This window comes from Rhagoletis pomonella, unplaced genomic scaffold (assembly GCF_013731165.1).
Source record: "Rhagoletis pomonella isolate Grant_MI unplaced genomic scaffold, Rhpom_1.0 Rhpom_scaffold_01953, whole genome shotgun sequence".
Classification (NCBI taxonomy): domain Eukaryota; kingdom Metazoa; phylum Arthropoda; class Insecta; order Diptera; family Tephritidae; genus Rhagoletis; species Rhagoletis pomonella.
The window spans coordinates 1-21,116 of record NW_023460507.1 but is presented as its reverse complement, the minus strand read 5'-3'; the positions used below and the strand labels follow the sequence as shown (position 1 = coordinate 21,116).

Below are 21,116 nucleotides of genomic sequence, written 5' to 3'. Positions count from 1 at the left end.
GCAATAGTTTAGCCCTAAGTGCATGCCTGTATACTTTATGACTTTCAATTTGTAGTTTCAAACTCACTACAGTGGGACAAAGAATTGGGATATAATGGAAGAAACTACTTTTTACGCACTAAAGAAAACAAATCACAATGCATTGTTAACACTTTATCTGCTTCACTAACTTAGTTTTTTTTTTTTGGGTTTCTTTTTTTTTTGTTTTTTTGTATACATATTTGGATTGTATTTTAGATTTATAATTTATATTACATAAAAAATCGTTTTCTAAATTATTAATGCTTCCGGAATGATTTTTGCTAATTTAAGAGTGTATCTTAAAAGACACTACTTTGACACTAGTGCATTCAAAACGCCCTCTCGCTTCATATTGCTAGAAGGAGCTTTTTTATTTTTATATTTGCATTCATATTCGGATATTTGAGCACACGATGCTTACATCGCAGACAGGCAACCAGTCGGGCGGATGAGTTAAACTTTCACGCTTTCTGGCTGAAAGGTGCGATGCGAGCGAACGGCCAGCTGAGGCGTTTTAGAGATGAACTTAACTCGTCACAGCAGCTGTGTCCTCTTCTACAGGCATAGTGTCCAACGCCAATATGACCTTGCGCTTTTGATACTCCTCATAGCGTACGTGAGCATAACTGTAATATTTTTTGGATTGGAAGAAATATGAAAATTTTTGAAATTAGATATCAAAGTGTAGTGATTTCTGTTGCAAATTAAATACTTAGAGCATTCCCTTAAAGAAAGCGAAAAACTAGAAAATCATACATTAGCGTACGTTGTTCTAAAAAAACAAAATGGATTTATAAAATTTATTATATGTATGTATGTATGTATTTTAAACCTTCCGCCAAAATTTTCGGAAAAATATTTAGATTTAGAAAATTTTAAGCTGAGCTAATTTATTTATAAAAGAACACTCGATTTTTGTTGGTATTTTCAGTTCACGTAAATCTCAGTACTTTTCCAAAGAAATGTAAAATATAATAAATTTCATAATTCCGGCATAAAACCGCAACTTTTTGGGTGAGGCACCCTAATGTACATATGTTTCATACAGACTTGTAAACATGGGTTTATAATGACAGCTTGGAGGTGAGAGTGCTGGGACGAGGTTGAACTTCGAAAACGTTTTGTGTATTTCATTACGAGCGTCGAACTTCAAATCAAGCTGCTATTGTAAGCATACGAAAATTTCATAAATAGCGCTCTCAACTTCAAACTGGTATTGTAAACCCCTCGCACTGTTTTCTAGACTTTTATGCATTTTTTTATTTTCAGTTTAAGAGAATACTCCTTGAATATTTTTGTAGGCTTGTAATACTTACTCGACGTAATCAAAATCAATATTGGAATGTTCCGCTTGTATTAGCGACCAAACGGTCCAAAGCATGTGTGCGGCCAGCGCGAAATGGTTCACCTGCAAGTACAGGCGTTCCACTTCGTCATCGGTGATGTGTGAGCGTTGCAGATATTCCTGCAGGTAAACATGCAGCCAGGCAAGCTGAAAATCACGCTGCGGATAGCGTGAGAAGTCCACTTCATCGACTCCGGCGAATTCACAGAAATGATTTCCAATATCGAATGCCTGAAAGTTGTAATCGGCATACTCGTAGTCAATGAAATTGACGCACTGCTCCGATTCCAAGTACACAATATTGCCCAGCAACAGATCGTTGTGAGCGAATACCACTGGGCTGTTCAGGCGCTCGAGGTGCCTGTATAGCGCGTTGAACTCATCGCGCAAACGTTTTATTGGCAAGAAAGTTTCCTCAACTCTGTAATAGGGGTTTCATGTGAGTGATTGCAAAAGGAAATATTTGCGCAACACACAGAAGAGAGAAAAAAAATCAGAAAGAAAGCGTTCAATTTATTAGGCACTAACAACATTTTAAAATTATACTTTTATGTGGGTGAATGTATTTGTGTGTTAAACTAAAATGCTATATGTATATGTACATACATATGGTATATTTTAAATGAATTTTAATGCAACTACATATGTATATATGATTAAGATATATATGTACATAGCTATAGCTATAATTATAAGAAATTTGTGAATTTATTTTTAAAATTATCTTACGGATATATGGTAAGTAAAATGCAACAAAGAATGCTACTTAAAATACTGTTTTTGTTTTAAATTCAATAAAAGAAAATAAGTTGAAAACATTACTAGTTTCATATGGAATCGAAAATCGAATAGTTCGAATAAGTAGACGATCATCGATCGACCGAACGAGTGAGTGAGCGTGCGGGTGTAGGCAAGCGAGCGCAGCAGACAAACGACACATCGACGTAGAGCGACGAGCGAAGTTTTGTGAGTACGCAGGTCCACAGCACACCTACGCATGCAGCTTCCGGCACCTGGCACCTAGTGGGCTCAACGTGTTGGAACGCGCAGTCCCACGAAAGTATGTATGTACGTACGAACGAACGAACGAACGAGCGAGCGAGCGAGTAAAAAATGCAAGAGAAACCGCACGACGGCCGACGATTAGGATTTCTTGCTACTTAGCCAACCAAAAGGACATCGGACCATTTTGGCATGGTTTCGAATAACGAAGTCACAGAGAGATCACAAGGCAGCGGAGGTCACATGAGCGAGATATCGCGCATCTGTATGAGCACGTACACGAATGCAAGTACCTACTTATTGACGAGAGCACACGAAGCGTTACCACTCCGCACACCATCGTCCCAAGCGACGAAATTGCCATCGATGTAGCACTCATCAATACGCAATATCCCGCTGGATCTCTCACCGTAACACTTCCGTATGTCCGCCCAAAATCTTCGTCCGTATTGTCCACTTTTGCCACCACAGACGTCCCAGCCGTAGCCGCCGTATCTGCAGTCGCAGCCTAAACGACCTTAGACATTTACCGTCGCCGTCGCCGCCGCCATTGTCGTCGCGTCGCCATCGCCATCGCCATCGCCGCCCCCATCCAAGTCCTTCATTGATTTCTAAACATTCTTGGGGTTGGGATGGCCTACAAAATAATGAGTTGGCATGTGACGAAATAAATTTCGTATTTCGACGGTTGAAATTACCTTTTTTGTTTATCAGCATCACTAAAACGTTCAGGTACCAAATCAAAGAAGCTCTGCACTTTACGCCACAACATTGGTACAAGGGGTTTACCAGCACCAGCACCAGCACCTTCACCACCACCACCACCAGCTGTCGCCACTTCTTTGACCTTCACACGGCGATGCATCTCCGCCATGCGTGTTGCCACTAAACGCCAAACATTTGGCTCCAATACACTCGTCGGCTTCAATGTTACACCAGGTACAAAATCGTAAACCAGTCCATTTTTGAATGTTGCGAAAAGTGTAGGGGCAAAACCGTACGTGTGCAACAGCTGTATGTTGCGTGTCTCGGCTTTACGATCGATCAGCAGGTCCGTTTTATTACCATAGACACGCACCAGTGCTACGTTGCTATAGTTTTCATCTTTTGTATTGATATTAGTTGCCTGTGGGGGGCTAGCTGTTTCGCCAGCACTTGACGTGGTCACCTCTGAATCCAGCGTGTCCGTATCGCTGATATTGCCCGAGTCGTTGTTGTCATCGACCAGCGTCGATGTTGGTGCAGTCGGGGAAGTGGGTGTATTATTGTTGCCATTTGAGCTGCCGTTTTCAATATCATTGCCATTATTGTTTGTTGTGGATAGTGGAGGATTGTAGAAACAGCCGACAAGCTTATTTGTGATGCCATCGGTAAATTTCTAGAATTAAAAAAAGAGAGAAGAAAACAAAAATTGCTCGTCATTATAAATTATTATGCGTGATATTGCCTTAATATCGCTAACTATTCCGTGTATATCATTCAATTGAGCGCTTAATAGGCGCGTGCTATAATAGGTGCGTTCGTTTAAAATCTCCAACAGAAACCAACCAACTGCCAAATTCCGGCGAAATGTCATCTGTTCGCTCACAAGAGAGAAATATCCAAAATAGTACGCGAACAGAAAATTTGCAGAAACTTGCAAGTTAGACGAACAGCTGATATAATTTTTGTTTACATTCAAAAGTGTAAAATTTTAAATGTACGAAAAGTCATCGCAAAGTGTTATACTGACACAGTTTATTGATTAAACAAATAACTACTTATTTCTTACAAGTTTAATTAGTCGCATTTTGTAATTTTTATCTTCCAAACCATCAAATTCAATTTTGTGATTTGCGTAAATGCCAACCAGCTGTTTTTGATCAGCTGTTTCCCTGTTGGCAAATTGCTGTTGGCAAAAATTTTTCCAACAGAAACTAACAGCTTCCCCTCAAAATGAAATGTCACTTTGCTCTCTCAATTTCCCCTACTTTGCAAGTTTTTTGCGTACGCGAACGCAAAAACCTGTAAGTTTTGGTTAAACTTGAACAATTAACAGCTACGCGAACGCACCTAATGTCACCCCAACAGTGTCGCCGCAGTTGGATGCAACATTAGGAAGGGAATGAGTTTCCCGTGTCACAGAGCACTTAAACTCGATAGCACTGCATTGCATTCAACTTTTATTATATCCGCTGAGCTGTGCTTGCTTGTGGGTATACTATTTGCGAGCAACCAACAAGTGGAAAATAGCGAAAATAGGATTATTACTACGACCTTGTGCTCTTGAAAAGCTTTGACTTTAGCTTCCGTGCTGCCTGATTGACACTTTCCCTATCGTAGCTGGTGTCAACCCCATAGGGATATCTTTTAATTCAATCTCTCTCAATTTATCTTAACTGAATCACAAACAAATCACAACAAATTAAATTTTGCCAATTAAATCACTTTATCACGCTATCAACTCACAAATAAACAAACTTGGTGGAATTTTTCAACGTGGATAATTCAATTTTGGTACCGCAAAGTGTGACTATTTCTTTCTATTGCTTAGTTCGTTGCTGCGAATTTAAAACAATTGAGCTCTTGATGATCATAACCACTTCGTCAGGGCGATAAACAAAGCGTTTTTGTAATTTATTTCAGCTCTTTATGGCCATGAGTCAATTGTATTAAACAGTTTATGTTAGCTTAAAATTAATATTAAGGAAGTCACAAAAAATAATAGTAAAATAAAGTAATTGACAGAGGTCCTCTCTAATAAATGTTGTTTTATTCAGCGACGATCAGACAGAGCGTTCTCTTTGCGTTCTTATAAACAAGTTTTTTTTAATTTTTAGATTTTATTGTTAAAAAAATACTTTTTAATTTCATTTAATATTTAGAATTTTTTTCCTTTACCAGCCTTAGATTACTTTTTTTTAATTTCTAGATTTTGTTTTTAAAAAGAAAAATATTTTTATTTATTTAATTTTCTTGTAATTTTTAGATGTTATTGTTAAAAAAGAAAATTATTTTTTTTAATTTTTAGAAACTTATTTTATTTATTTTTTTCATTTATATAATTTTTTCCTTTCTAATTTAATTAGCTGTTAATTTTTAGTTTTTATGTTTAAAAAAATATTTGTTTTTTATTTAATTTCAGTTTTAGAAAACTTATTGCTAAAAGCAATAGAAAACTTATTGCGAAAAAAATAACGCTAAGATCGCCTCGTTATCAATCTTTCGAAAGACCGAGAAGAGCTTTCAACACATGTATGTAGTTGACAGAATTGACAATTGGCTTACGAAAGACCGTGGTGAGTTGAAAGACAGGTGCCATAATTGCCCTGCAAGTCCGAGATCCCACATTTTACTCACAAAGAACGTTGTGAATACTCTCTTTAGATGTATTCAAATTAATAACCACCAAAACATACACTTTGACCCTGTGCGACACGCCTTGCCCGACTTCAATCGGGACCAAAATTTATATGTGATATCTTCGGCAATTATAGCATCAATTTTGGATATTAGACGAAAAAAAATGGATTTATTTTTTTGAGTCCCCGTATTTATATGTGATATCTTCGCATCAACGTAGGTTGAGGTTAAGGAAATCTGATGTAGCCAACTGACGCGAATTGGAAATGCCAAGTAAAGCCAAGTCTTTCTCCACCTGGCCTTTCCAGCGCAGAGCAGGCCTTTCTCTGTATTTTAATTCGATGCAATTCTATATTTAATCTAAGGAAGTGCAAGTTTCAAACGCGATTTTTTAGCCGGTTGAAACTTGCCCTTCACTTGGCTAAAATTGTATGGGCTATAAAACTGCATACCCAAAAATGTTCTAATGCTTTAGATTAAAAAGTTGAAAATTTGTTGAGTTTTCCTAAATTTTGTATAAAGTTTGAAACAGTGATTTACATACGTAGATGTATGCTTTTGGGTAAAGCTTGGACGATATGTTTATAGAAAAATAACAAAAAAATTTAGCTCGAAAAGTATTACGAATATTATAAAAAATCCGCATGTGGTAATTTGTTTGAGTCACTGTATGTATGTACCTTGTATTGCAACGTTTAGTATAACTGCAAGTGCATATAACGAAGTACTTTAGAATATGTATATATGAAACTGATAATTAACACCCGAATAACAATAAAGGTACTCATTACATACAAACAACCTTGGTAGTACAGCAATAAACTGTTTACGATAAAGTAATATTTGCGAATAATGTTAATAAAATGGTAAGTATGTACACACTTTAATAATGAGAAACAAACCAAGTATTATATACTAAACGCTATGCAAGTTTAGACAATAAACATAAAAGAAAATGAACAAATGCTGGGGAAAAATGGCAAAAAAATGCAAATAACTCAGAATTGACTAAAAAAAAAAACGGAGTAATTCAACCTAATAGCAGTTTGCATGCTGAATAGAAAATAATAACATTTGCAACAATGTATGTACATTGTATGTATAAAATGAGTTGTTACTTCCATATACATATACCCTATTTAAATTTATATGTATACTACACATTCACAGTGGGCAGTTAACCACTGACAATGCTATGGATTTTCTACATATTCACAGTACATATTTAGTTAATAAGATTTTAAACTTTGCTTGCTCTCATAATGATCAGCATTCAAAGTAGCGATACTCGATTTTGTGTAATCGGGAATTTTCGCAGTTTTTTTTTGTATATAATTTTTTGAGGCATCTAAACCTTGACCGATCAATGTATTGAACGGTATTGAATAAAATGCGAACGTTAAAATAAAATACGAACATTCTTACATATCGTCGCCCGTATGCCAGAAACATAAATGTGTAAAAATTAAAATTTTGGCAAATTAAGTTTGAAAGTTTTTTCACAAGACTTAACTCTACATTTATACACACACAGGTACACAGGTTATCCTGGCTTTTGGTATAACATAGAACATCCAAAGGTTAATAAAGTTAACCCAACAACTCAAAACTGATAAATTTCCACTTTCATGCTTCTGGCATAAAGGTGACGATATGTGGAAGAAAATCCTCAACACCGTAAAAAAAAAAAATCAACGGTATTCTGTAGACATTTCACCTTATTGTACTAAAATTGAAAGGGCATACTCAAAAAATGCTTTTTTTAAATCGTGATTTTTGATGAACTTTTTTGAAAACGAGTAACGCAGATGTACTTATTATGCTTAAGAAGCTGCCTGAAAAGAATTAAAGGGTGTGCCCCAATTTTTAACTGAATTTTATTTTTGTGAAATTTTATTTTTGTGAAAAATCAAAGGTTGCGTGGACCTCCCTAAATAAATATCGTCGTTTAAAGTATAAAACGGCGTTTCGTCGTTCTGCAAAACCGCAAAATTGACATTTGTGCCAAAAATAAAATTTGCTCACCGGAAGCTCCGGCTTGAAGCCTTATCCATATACGCACGAAAATATCGATTTACGTATAAAACTAGCTTTAAATGGGATTTTTGTACTTTAAACGATGATACGTAGACAAGCTCTTACTGAATGCGGTAGACCAGTCGTTCCCAACCTTTTTCAACTTGCGACCCACCTTTCTTATCGTGACACCTCTACGGTGCTTTTGGCCTTCTAGTATAAAATTTGGTGACGATGGGATAAGATTTACTGACCGCGCACAGCCGGAAAAGTATGAAAGTACGTGAAATATAAGAAAAATATATTGTTTAATTCCCAATCGCATAAAAGGAAACTTTTCCAATTAGTTTACTATACGGTAGTATAATACCTGACTTCCATTGAAATTTCCTATATCTATATAAGCTATCAAAGTCCAAAAGAAGTTGAAAATTCCGAAAGTTCCAGAAATAATATTTGGCAAACAATTTCAAAAGCTTTTTGGCTGCCATTCACCTGGGAGTGGCAAGAAGTGAATCTTGTGCATACGGTTCAAATCGCAGCTCGTCCTCTGGGAAGCGAACAAACATCTGTTTGGGAGCGAGCTAAAGTGAGAAGGCGTAAAACTTGGCGTACGCTGGGTTCGGGAGACCCCCTTTTTTTGATGACGTCCACGGTTAACGTATAGAGGACTATAATTTGCACCTGGAATATCCGGACCCTTAATGAGAAAGGCGCCTCTGCCCGGCTGGTTGGTGTCCTCGGGAAGACAAAGGCTGAAATGCGATGGACGGGGCAAGGCAAGGCAAGGTAAGCGTGTAACCTTGCGACGTCTACTACATTTGCCACGGAAAGGAGCTCAAATTTGGTGTTGGATTTATGGTGGGAGAAAGACTCGGTCGCAGAGTACTGGCGTTCACACTGGTGGACGAACGTCTAGCCACAATCCGCATCAAAGCGAGATTCTTCAACATCTCGTCCATCTGCACCCATGCCCGACGGAAGAGAAGGACGAGGCGTCCAAGGATCTCTTATATGAGCACTTGGAGCGTACATATGAGCGCTGCACCCGACACGATATCAAAATCGTGCTTGGCGATCTCAATGCAAAGGTGGGCAAACGTCCGATAACGGACTGAGGCTGATCGACTTTGCCGGGGCCCGAAACTTGGTATTATTGAGTTCAAGGTTCCAGCATAAAAATATCCATCAAGCTACATGGCTGTCTCCGGATCAAAAAACAAGAAACCAAATCGACCACGTTGTGATAGCAGGAAGGCATGCTTTCAGCGTTTTAGACGGACCAAACATCGACTCGGACCACTATTTTGTTGCAGCCAAGTTACGCACTTGCATTTGTGCACCAAAAAAATCTGCGCCCAAAAATGCAAGGAAATCTTAACGTCGAAAAGCTGCAATCACAACAGACGGCCAATTTATTCGCCACTCGACCCTCATACCTGCTCTCTGAGAGCACTCTTCAACAATCCGACATACGCGACCAAAGGAACTACATTTCCCGCTCGTTAAGTACCGCCGTCGAAGAAGTAGTCGGATTTCAGCGAGCCCGAAAGAACAATTGGTACGATGAGGAATGTCAAGAAGCCGCAGAGAAAAAAGACGTCGCCTATAGGGCCACGCTACGATCGTGCGCCGCAATAAGAAGAGAGAGGCCGAAATACGTGAGTGCGAAGAGCTTGAGATGCTGGCCGAAAAAAAAACCGCTCGAAAATTTTATCAGAGAAAGGTTTCAAGACCAGGGCGAACTCCTGTAAGCAGAACCATGATGACCTAGTGACCGATGTCCAGAACGTACGTAAATTATGGAGGGAACTCTTTGTCAGCCTATTGAATGGCAACAGCACTGAAAGTAGTGGAGCAGACGAACCCGAGCCCCCAGACGAATAGCTGAAAAACAAGATAGCTGCTGGAACTGACGGCCTGCCAGACAAGCTATACAAGTATACGGCGGCGGAGAGCTGATAAGGTGCATGGATCTACTCTTATGCAGAATATGGTCAGATGAACGCATGCCCGACGACTGGAATTTAAGTGTGCTCTGCCCAATCCACACGAAAGGCGATCACGCCATACGCTCCAACTACCGCGGTATCAGCCCTCTAAGCATAGGATACAAAGTCTTGTGTGAAAGACTGAAGCCCACCATCAACGAACTGATTGGGCCTTATAAGTGTGGCTTTAGACCTGGCAAATCCACCATAGACCAGGCATTCACAATACGCCGAATTTTCGAAAAGACCCGCGAAAATAGGATCGACACACGCCATCTATTTGTCGATTTCAAAGCCGCTTTCGACAGCACGAAGAGAAGTTGTCCCTGCGAAACAGATACGGCTGTGTCTGCTCCGTCAGAACTGGGAAGGACCTCTCCGAGCCGTTTGATACCAAACAAGGTTTCAGGCAAGGTAGCTCCCTTTAATACGAGTGAACATACACATACATACTTAAGTATGTACTTTAGGGCGGGTACATTTTATATATATTTTTTTTTTTAATATGCGCGTATAGCATATAAGGATTCTAAGGGTAATTCAAAGCAAATTTGCCGAAGAAACCCTAGGTCTAAAATCAATTTAGAGATTACCAAATTGCAAAAGTTAAATTGTGCGAATTTGTCCAAAAAATAATGACTAAATAGAAAAAATTAAAGGGACATGTGGTTAATTAAAAATAAATGCCGCAAGAAGTACTTGTTAATGATTTGAAACTCATTAGCTGCGATCGCGAAAGCCCCAAAATACCGTTTTTTAATAAAAGTTGACTGATTTCTTAATTTTTTCGCCATATTTGATACATCATTTTGAATTCTTGAAATCTTACTTCAGATACGTAATCAGCGACCTCGAAAACATATGGAAACTAAGTGGTGTCAAATTGTTTCAAAGCGTCTTTGATAAAATAGTTTTGTACAACTAAATTTGGTTCTCAGACCACTGTGCGCCGTTCGGAGCCGGCTCAAAATTGTAGCTCCTTCCAATTGTGTAACAACATCAAGGCGCACGCCACAAATCGAACGAGAAGCTCGGCCAAAGAGCTAGCAAAATGTAAGCGCCAAAATAATAATGTGGTTGTTCACACTTGCCTGGTCATCAGGTTATCTGGTTAAAAATTATTCTTCTGTAGTGTATTTTATTATTGTAAACTGAATAAAAAATATAACCAAATAACGTGATAACTAGGCAAGCGTGAATAACCACAATATTGTTATTATTACAATGGGGTTGTTCACACTAGCCTGGTTATCAGGTTATCTGGTTAAAAATTATTATAGTGTAGTATATTTTATTGTTGTAAACTGAATAAAAAATATAACCACATAACCTGATAACCAGGCAAGCGTGAACAACTTCAATGTAAACGAATTTTCAGTAAATAGCATTCCACTTTTGTTTTGCACAATACTGCATGTATTTATACGACCGTGCCTATAGAGATAAATTCCGATGGCGCAATAGCCAGCTATCTATTTTTACCATACCCTATTGCGATGACTGAAAATAGCAACAAGAAATTTGTCAATGAAGAACGAATGAAAATAAACCAAGAGGAATTGGCGCCAAAGTAAATTCTTGTTAAATAATTCGTAAATGAGAAGAGAAAGTGTGTAAGTACATATGTAAGAAGAAAAATGACGAAATAGTTACGAAAAAATGTCTAGTGATTAATTGTTTATCTTGCCATACATGCATACATACATACATACTCGTAACGTGGCCAACAAAAACACAATTGTGCACATAAGCACATGCCAAAATAATACTCATAGTACATACTGTGTGTATATGCATACATACATATGAACATAGTAAACAAAAACAAAATAGAAGCAAAAAATAACAATAAAAACAAAAATAAACGCCTGCGATAAGTTTGCGGATCCACAGACAAACGCCACAAATCAACGAAAAGGTGAACTTTTCGGAACACCATATAGCATACCCTATTATGATGTAGCCAGTGTGCCGAAAAAAAAATTAACCAGTGACGGATTTTCGTTGATCAGCTGTCCCAGTCCAAAGATCACATAGTATGTATGTATATAAACACGAATACGTAAAGTAAATGGGACTTGCGAAAAAATAAAGAAATTACAATATAAAAAGAAAAAACAGCAGCTTTTGGATTCATTAGCATTGTAGTATGTATGTATGTACTATATAACAAACAGGTGCTAAGAGACGCGAATTGGCAAAGTCTGAAAGCAATGATTTGCATGGAGTCATATGATAAACTCACACTAAACAAACCAGCAATTTTTTCATTTTGGTTTTTGTAGTATTTTTTAGTTTGACTCGAGTTAATGAATAGCAGAACCGGTACATGAAAACACAGAAACACTTTTGCATGCGCTGTTGCACATACTTATGGGTCATTCCATACAATATTTAAACCTCAATATTTTTTTGGGGTTGAAATATATATTTTTACATTCTTTATCGAAAATCTCGAAAAAAATTCCAGAAATTTTGAACTCACGGAGAAGTATATTTTTTCAATTGTTTGCAGTTAATAAAATCAGTTTAGGTATCAAAATGTGTGTAATTACCTCGGCTTTCCATGAGAGTGTGAGATAGATTAAAATAAAAAAAAATTGCATTTTTTATTTATTTTTATTAACTGTACCATGTTCAATTTTTTATTTTTTTTATTAACTATACCATGTTCAATTTTTATTTTTTTCAACCTGAATAGTTTTCAAACTTTATAGAGTACGCTGTAAAACTTCGAGAATGGAAACACCCAAACTGTAGAAGTTACGAGTTTTTTCATATCTGACCTTTTCAGGTGTATCTAAAAGTTTATTTTGCCTTAAGACGTTTTTTATACCTTCGAAAGAGGAAGAAATAGTCGACTTTACTCTCCCATCAAACAGTACTTTTTTTATATATATTAATATAATATAATAATCTGAAAGTGCTAAAGCTCGACTATGGGGAAGGCAGTTTAATGATTCGAAGGCAGTCTTTCAATTTTCCAATTCTTCTAGCTTTCCCAAAAGTGTATCGTATTCTCTTCTTTTTGTAATAATGGCTGTCGTTTCAAGCATGATAAAAAAATAGGAAGGTAGAACCGCTGAGAGGAATTTTTCAAATTCTTGACTTTTGCAAGCAATTTAATTTTAAAATTTTACACACAAACTCACACACACATTCTCATTTTCAATCTCAAACAACAACAACTTTGAACAAATCCTTTTTTTTACTCTCAATTTTATACGATTTTAAAATGTTGGCAAACTTCAAAAAAAAATCATGGCCGACGCATTGAGAGAACGGTTCTACCTTGCTATGCTTTTCTCATGGTTTCAAGTACTACAGTATAGTATCCGGCTTTAACCAAGGTTTATGGTCATGAACAGAGGTGGGCACTACCACAAACAAGCGTGAGCTAAAAGTGAGCATGTGTTAGTGTACCTAATTCATTTTGCATGCTGTCGTGTTCTCATCGATGCGCTCTCGCTTGTATACGTACACGCAACGCTTACGCTCTTTTAGCACCTGCTAACTCTCTGCCCATGCCTGGTCATGAACAATCTTATTCGCAAATTCATCCTTTTCTCGCGTCACAAATTCAAAAACTCCCGCTGTTGGTCAAGAAGTTGAGGAAGTATTCTCAGTATAAGCGAGGGTTGCTATTTATATGTCTGGCCATAAACACTTCTACTATTGAAAGGGCGATCTGACGTTTGCATCGGAAAGTTTGAGATATTTTACCATAAACGCACTCAGAACCTTTTGATTGGGCCAAGCGTCATAGCTACACAATTTTGTTAAAAAAATATTAAATTACTGCCTTTGATATTAAAAATAGTAAATGCAAAGGGATTTTTTATAAATTTAATTATAATTTCTTAACAAAAAAAGGTTTGACTGTAAATTTAAGAAGACTTTTCTATGAAAATTAAGTCTCGTGTAATATATGAAATACAAAGGTTTCTTCTTAATTTAAGAAAAAATATAGTGAGGATAAGATGACATTTTTGGGTAAGGTAATTAAGCGGGGTTTACTGTACTTTTTAATAAAATGAATAAGGATTTCATATAAAAACTTAAAAAAATCGGTAAGGAGCTATTGGTCGTTTTATTATTATTATTTTTTTTTTTGGTATAATACAAGTACAAACACCGGACAGCCCCACAATAATTGAAATAATTCTTTAGACAATGAAGATAAATTTAATAAATCATCAGCAAGACATTATAATTTAAATTATGACTTTAGCAAAATGCAATAAATGGCATTCAATCAGACAGATTTCGCTAATCACCTTATCACAAGCTACGTCAGCGACGAAGCATTGAGTATGTTTACTTAGTAACTATATTGTAAAACTTTTGAAGATAATTAATCTAATGTAAACCACTTCAAGTATGCGATAAAATCTACACGTCAATGTGTTATACTTTGCTAAAACAAATATGTGATAAGTGATTAAAAAATAGTTATTTAGAACTTTTTTAACTAGGTGTACACATTCACCTTAATATGTGGCAAAAGGAATACTTAAGTATTATTAAAATATTTTACTACACACAATTTAGATTGTGCAAAAATTTGTTTTTATAGATTACATATTCTATAGAAACTTGCAGGAGAGTAACGAACGATTCTCTATGAAGTACAGACATTTGAAAAAACTTGCAAGCTTGAAGTACATGCAGCTAATCGAAATTTTCTTTACATTCCAAAGCATAAACTAAAAAAATATGTATGTACAAAAGGATTAAAAATTAAATGCTTTCCTAAATCAATTTGCTAAGCAAACGTGAGAAAATTAATAATTTGCAACTTCTTCTGTAATTCAATATCACTTTGCGCTCGCAATTTTCTCCTACTTTGCAAGCTTTTTTGTATAAGAACGCCAAAATATGGGCCCGAATCATGGCCGCCGTGATCGAACGAAACTCGATTCGAATCGAGTGAAATAAAATGACTTTAATTGAAAAGGCGAGCTTGCTACCGAGTGCCCTGATAATTTGTGATAACTATCAGATTTTTGAACAAACCAAAATTTTTTCTTTCGTTGACATTAACGTGTTCAAAACATAACCTTAAAAAATATTTTAATGCAAAAATAATACGAATTAACTAATTTTTTTAAACTTAAATTTCTTTAATATAAATTTTTATTTTAAACCATCTTCTTAAAGCACCCTTTAATTAAGTTTTTATGTCGTATAAATTGTTGAATAAAATTTTTTATAGCGCACCCATAATTAATGCACTTATCTTAATCAGTCCTTATGAGATTACAAAGCGATTATAGATAAAACTTTTTATGGACAATAACATCAAATAATTTAAAAGTGTGGCGTCATTTGGTTGGCATTAAAAAACTTCAAACATTCCTTAACCAATATTAAAAAAAAAATTATAACTGTGACAATTTTTTGCGCATTCACGCGCTTGCAATTAACAATTTTGGCATATCGTACTTATCCATAAAACATCCATTATTGACATTTTTTATCGCGACTGAAATTTTCGGTGTTCTAGCCACCAGATAGCGGCCGTCTATCTTCTTAAAAGTTCTGTGGTATCGACAATCAAAATAATCTAAAATATCGGAATACATATGTATGTATGTACCTGTATGTATACTAGTAAAGCAATGATTACTTTTAAAAGCGAATGAAAAGCTGATGTGGCTCTTACTCGGAGCACAGCAACTCAAAGCATCCCTGCAGTGAAAAATTATAATTGTTAAAACTAACCAACTTATAGTTAGCTTTTTGGCGAGATTTCGATTAATACCTCACTTTTAATTAGCTATGACAAAACCAACTTAAAGTGAATTGTAAAGTCGTGCAGGAGTCATGCAGACGCAATCGGGAGTTGGTTTTCTTTAGAAGTTTCTATTAAATATCCTCATACAAAAATTACTTTCAATACACTTTTTTTTCTGAACTTCGCAGATTCTTTTTCATATTCAGGACAAATAAAAGGAAGATCGAAATTTTATGCTATCATTTTGAAGTTATGTCTGACGGTGTTCGAATATGGGGCCACCCAGAGCAGAATATGTAAACAAATATGAAATGTAATAAAATAAAGTAAATAAATAAGTAAATAAAAAAGTAAAAAAACAAAAAAATATTTTGTTTTTCTTATTGATATTTTATGTCCAAAAGTAGTTAGTTACAAGTTAGTTGACATGTAATGCAGAGGTATCCAGGTCTGACTTTTTTGCGGCCATCGCCCCACAAAAGTAGTTAGCTTTTTTCGAACAAAATACACAGTTAATAGTTAGCACTAGTGTTCGCGTAAACAGACTAAAGTTAGGTATAAGCTAACGTCATTCCCTGCAGGGATGCCATACTTCACAGCAGCAGCGGTCATCAACCAGATCATTAGCGTACTGTTGCGCGGCAAACTATTTTCATTGTACGCTGAGTGTGCCTCTTTCATTCACGTTTTTGATAACATTTAAGGTCAGCATGTATTAAGATTTCTAATAATTATGACGCCCAAACTATAAACAAATTTTTCGATCTCTGTTTTTAAAGCTTACGTTCAACCCGCAGGCAAGTTCAGTGCTTAATAATGGGTTCTTATCGCCAGACTAATTTCATGATTATCTAGAAAGATCAGCTTTTAGCTGAGCTGCAGCAATAAAGTGTTTATGCTCTTAGGATAGTATTTATGTAAATAGATCACCGTTGCCAAAGATCTTTTAAATATGTACTCGTATAGCATATGTTTATTAGAAATTAGAATGATTTTCCATAGATGCACCCCTACGACAAATTTAAAGTTATATCTCAAAAAGTACGAGCATTTTTATGGCAATGCTAAAATAAGTTTGCCAGTTTTAAAAAAAGTTTTTAGTTTTCTGGTAAAATTCCAAAAAGGCCATTCCGACTTTTTTTGAAGATGATAAATAGTAGTGTTGCCAGAAAAAAATTTGCCCCATATAAAATACATGGAAAACAACTTTGAGAGCTTTGAGCGACCTCTTAATATTTTTTGATTTCAAAATACAAAAATTGAAGTATATTTTTTTCGGTATAGAAAAATCCTAGGGGGTGAGAGCATAAAAATTTCGACTTGACTTGTTTTGGACCACCCAGCGAGTTTTGCTTTACATAAAAATTTGTGCTCTTTTATTTTCATTTTAACTCACTTCAGTGTTGGTTCCTTTAATTCAAGTTGGGCATTCGGTTTTTGGAATTTGAATAAGTTCTCAGCAAAAACGTTTGCTTAAAAAAATACATATGTGTACATAGTGCTTGAAAATATCAATTTTTCCATTACCTTAAACCTTTGGGAGTGGGCAAAAATTATGTTTTTTAATTTAGGCAGAATTTAATATGCGCTATCTGGGAAGACAATATCTACATGTAATATTTATTCCGTTTGTTGGCACTATATCCAAACACAAACGCATCTTAAGAGTCTTAACAGTGAAACAATTTCTTATTTTCTATGTTGGCGAATAAAACTTCACACTTAAAATTACGACATTTATAACAAACATTTTATGAAGCAAATCCCTTCTTCGTTTAAAATAAAAATAAGCGAAATCGGCCCAATTTCATACAATCCTGCCTGACATGAAAATTTTCTCCACGATAAGGCTAGTAGCCATTTCTAACAGGTTTTGGGTCGCTTAGTCAAAAATGGAAACATATATACATATTTGAAATTTAAGAAAACAAGGCAAATAGCAAAATCGGCTAAAAACGGTTAATTTTTTTTCAGCAAAACGGCTAACAAATCGGCTGCCGGCTAGATCGAAATTTCTCCGGCTGTTTGCTATCGGAACCGGCTAAATCTAGCCGGAAAACGGCTCAAATGGCAACACTGGTTTGGAGGTGTCGACATGAAAGAATACACACACTCGACGCCTCTGGTCTTTGTGTTTCTCACCGTTAAATTATTGCTGGATATTTTTTACCCTCCCCTGATTCCCGAAATCCTTGGTCCGCCTCTGTTCTCGGCTATTAAGCTTGGCAAATGTGGTATTCATCATGGGCTGGAATTTTCACGCTTTTTACTATTAATTACAGGGTGTCGTTTTCAGAGAAAAAGTATGATAATCTTTTCAGAGCTTTTTAAATACATTTACAACGGTATATCACTTAAAGAAATCGTACATCAAACAAAAATGTTATAGAAAAAAAAAAAACTTTTTAATAAAATTTTTTTTTTTTAATTGTTATAATATATATATATATATTATGGTCTAACATAGAAATACCCTATCTCACAGCGACGCTGAAATGCAAAAAAGCTGTAACTAACAACAATTATTTATTGCATCCAACGATGTAGTGAATCAATCAAAGAGTGAATTTTGGATTTTTAGTTAGTTACGGCTTTTTGTATTTCAGCGACGATGTGAGATAAGGCCTTTCTATATTAAGGTAACGGTATGAATGTATGTATATTATACAGACAAAGTGGAAACTTAATTTTGTCATTGGTTGTATATGTACTAGGGTGGGTAAAAAAAAATTTAGTATTTTTTTGATCCGACACACGAAAACTAGTTCCTAGGTACTTCCAGAAAGTACTTACCAAGTCTGAGCTCTTAATATTAACGGGAAGATTATCCTCATCATAGTTTTCCATTTTCAGTTTAGTCTCATATAAAAATAGTCACATCTTATCACCAATAGATCGTTAAACCAGTTGCATCGTCAATATTTATAGGAAATTAAACGCTCTACAAAAATGGTCTCATATACTCTTTTCGTTAATCTAACCATTTAAAAGATAATCAAGGTCAAATATTGAAGTATTTTAAGGAAAATAACTTTTTGTTTCGAATTTCGTAACTTACTAAAAAATAACTATTGTCAAATGAGTTTCAATTATTTCTATAGCAAATTGACCGCTCTACAAAAAGGTCTCTTGAGGTTAATCGATCACTCTAACCATTTAGAAGATATTCGCAGTAGAATCCCAATGCCTACTGATTTTAATAGTTTTTCAATAAATATTTTCAATTTATCCATTCAATTTATGAATTTCGAGATATTTAAGAATATAACGTTGAATATTTAAGAATATTACGTTGATGAAAAAATAAACACATAAGATATGACCATTTTTATATGAGACTAAATTGAAAATGGAAAACTATGATGAGGATAATCTCCCCGTTAATATTAAGAGCTCAGATATGCTAAGTACTTTCTAGAGGTACCTAGGAACTAGTTTTCGTGTGTCGGATCAAAAAAAAAACTTGATTTTTTTGACCCACCCTAATATGTACATATGTATTTTCAACGTTCACGTGCTAATTTATGCATATTTTAATACAGTATATGTATGTACATCCATGCATAAATATATGTATATACATAATTCATTAATTACAGAAATGGGAATACAATAAACAGGCAAACAATATGAGAAATAATGCAGGAATACATTTTACACTGAAAAACTGCAAACAAACCAGAGCTAGCCATTATACACCGCTCCGTTTTTATAATACCATATAAAATAAATTTAATAATAGTTAATGCTAAATTTTTTATTTTTTATTTCTTTTTCTTTCAATGCAATAAGTACAAGCACAGCAGCCATTCTCGCCAAATTAAAAGGGTGCATGCAAGTATGTATATACATACGTACTTAAGTATCTGTAGTTTATCTGTTCGAGGGTCAGACTAGTAGCGCTCTTGATAGTCTTATCTGCTACATATTTTATTACCCTCTATTCCTTTGTGACCGGATACATAGATATGCGGCCTTATGTTTGCGGCCAGCCTGTAAATAGCTTCGGGGACGTTTTTAGATGAAATACTATATGAGGTAACTGCCTTAATTGCTGCTTAATTGTTTACGTATAAGCTTACTTTTAAAGAGATTCTCGTGTAGGCGAGTTCTACTGCTCATTGCGAAAATGTCTGCTTGAAATATGCCGCAATGGTCAGTTAACCTTGCTGCCCGTCTGACGTTCCGTTCCGGAAGTATATACCGACACCGACCCTGTTACCATTTCAGAGCCGATCCCACAACAGTCGGGTCTACCGGAACAGTCCAGATTTATATCTGGCCAAGGACTGTCACTCCAGCATCACACCCCAAACCTTTTTGGGGAGTTTGTATACTGTTACAACAACTGCAATAATTTAAGTTCCATACGTGAAAATGTTTGCGAAACCTTCGTTCCCAATTAAATTAGTGTGCTATATAATATCTACTATTTGTGCTTCTCGCTCCCATTGAGCTATGTCGAAAGGTTTTGTTATTGAATTCCCCTATGCATGTAAATCTAAATTCTAAAAGGAGAATTCTACTTAGTAAGGGTTATAGTCCCTTAGGGCGGCCGAAGGTCGCCTACGCTGAATTAACCTTTTCAATAGAAGCCTCCGGAGACTGGGGTCTTCGCCTTTGTCAGGCAACACGGAAAGGTTCAAGTCATCAACTCGAAACAAGCGAAAACGCAAGTAAAAATTTGTATTTTTGCCAATTTTTTTAAAGGCTCCCTAGGGACCTATAAGGGGTCTAGGCATTTGGGAGTTACACTTTTGAAAACGGCAGTTCAGGCCCTTCCTAAAATGGGGTGTGGGAGGTGCCACGCCCCCACGCCCCCATGCCCTCCGCATTCCACGCACACAACGATCGGAAGTAAATTAAAGGAAAGTTTCTCCAAAAAGATACCTGCCATGCACTTAAACTTTGTTTAGAAGTGACCCATCTATAAAATGGGTATAGCCTCATATGTGTAAATATTTGTTTATATTTAAATCACCTACCTTAAATTGCACATGACTGAGTTTCCAGTGTGGTCTTATAGTTTTGAGTATCTCTTTGGCACCGCTGATAACGTCTTCGCCAATGTGTATAGGTACAAAAACTGGAGTCACGATCGCTTCACTATTGCTGCCGCTTTGCTGTTGCTTGCAGTTCAATGCACCATTCAAAGCGCCATTTGAGCTATGCAATTTGTGACCAACACCGCTAGCATCAACAATACCGCGACCAACACTGACTGACGACGAACCATTGAGCGCTACTTTCGGACGTAAAACACTGCCAGTCGTTGCTGTGGTGTTCTCCTTGTAGCTATTTAATTTGGTTTCTGTGCCCATACTACTTTGTAGGCTTTGTGAACTATTAGAAATTTACTTGATTTGATTAACACGACAGCCGGGAAAATGTTTAATCTATGGGCAATAATGCGGGTTTATTTTGTAAACGCACTGGCCTATTAATATCAGGCAAATTTTAATCAATATTTTTGTTTCAGTCGCAATTTTTTTTTGCAATATACAGGGATTTTATTTATTTATTTATTTTCGTTTATTTATATTTTCTCCAGTTTTTCTCTTTTTCTTTTGTTTACTTGTTTACATTTCGCTTATTTTTTGTATGAACAGCTGCAATTTTTTACTTATCGTTGCAATTGGTCGGTGGGGAAGTGCTTTCTCCT

General features: G+C 35.8%; 1 protein-coding gene across 1 annotated transcript; it reads right to left on the bottom strand.

Moving 5' to 3' along the window:
- Positions 1 to 220: 220 nt before the first annotated feature.
- On the bottom strand, positions 221 to 21,107 carry LOC118752915 (ethanolamine kinase-like; the record flags this gene model as incomplete). The annotated part of the gene is given in 4 exon segments (XM_036487763.1): positions 221 to 647; positions 1,338 to 1,787; positions 3,067 to 3,746; positions 20,440 to 21,107. Coding segments are annotated over 4 exon segments (1,566 nt in total). The 3' UTR covers positions 221 to 547.
- Positions 21,108 to 21,116: the final 9 nt, after the last annotated feature.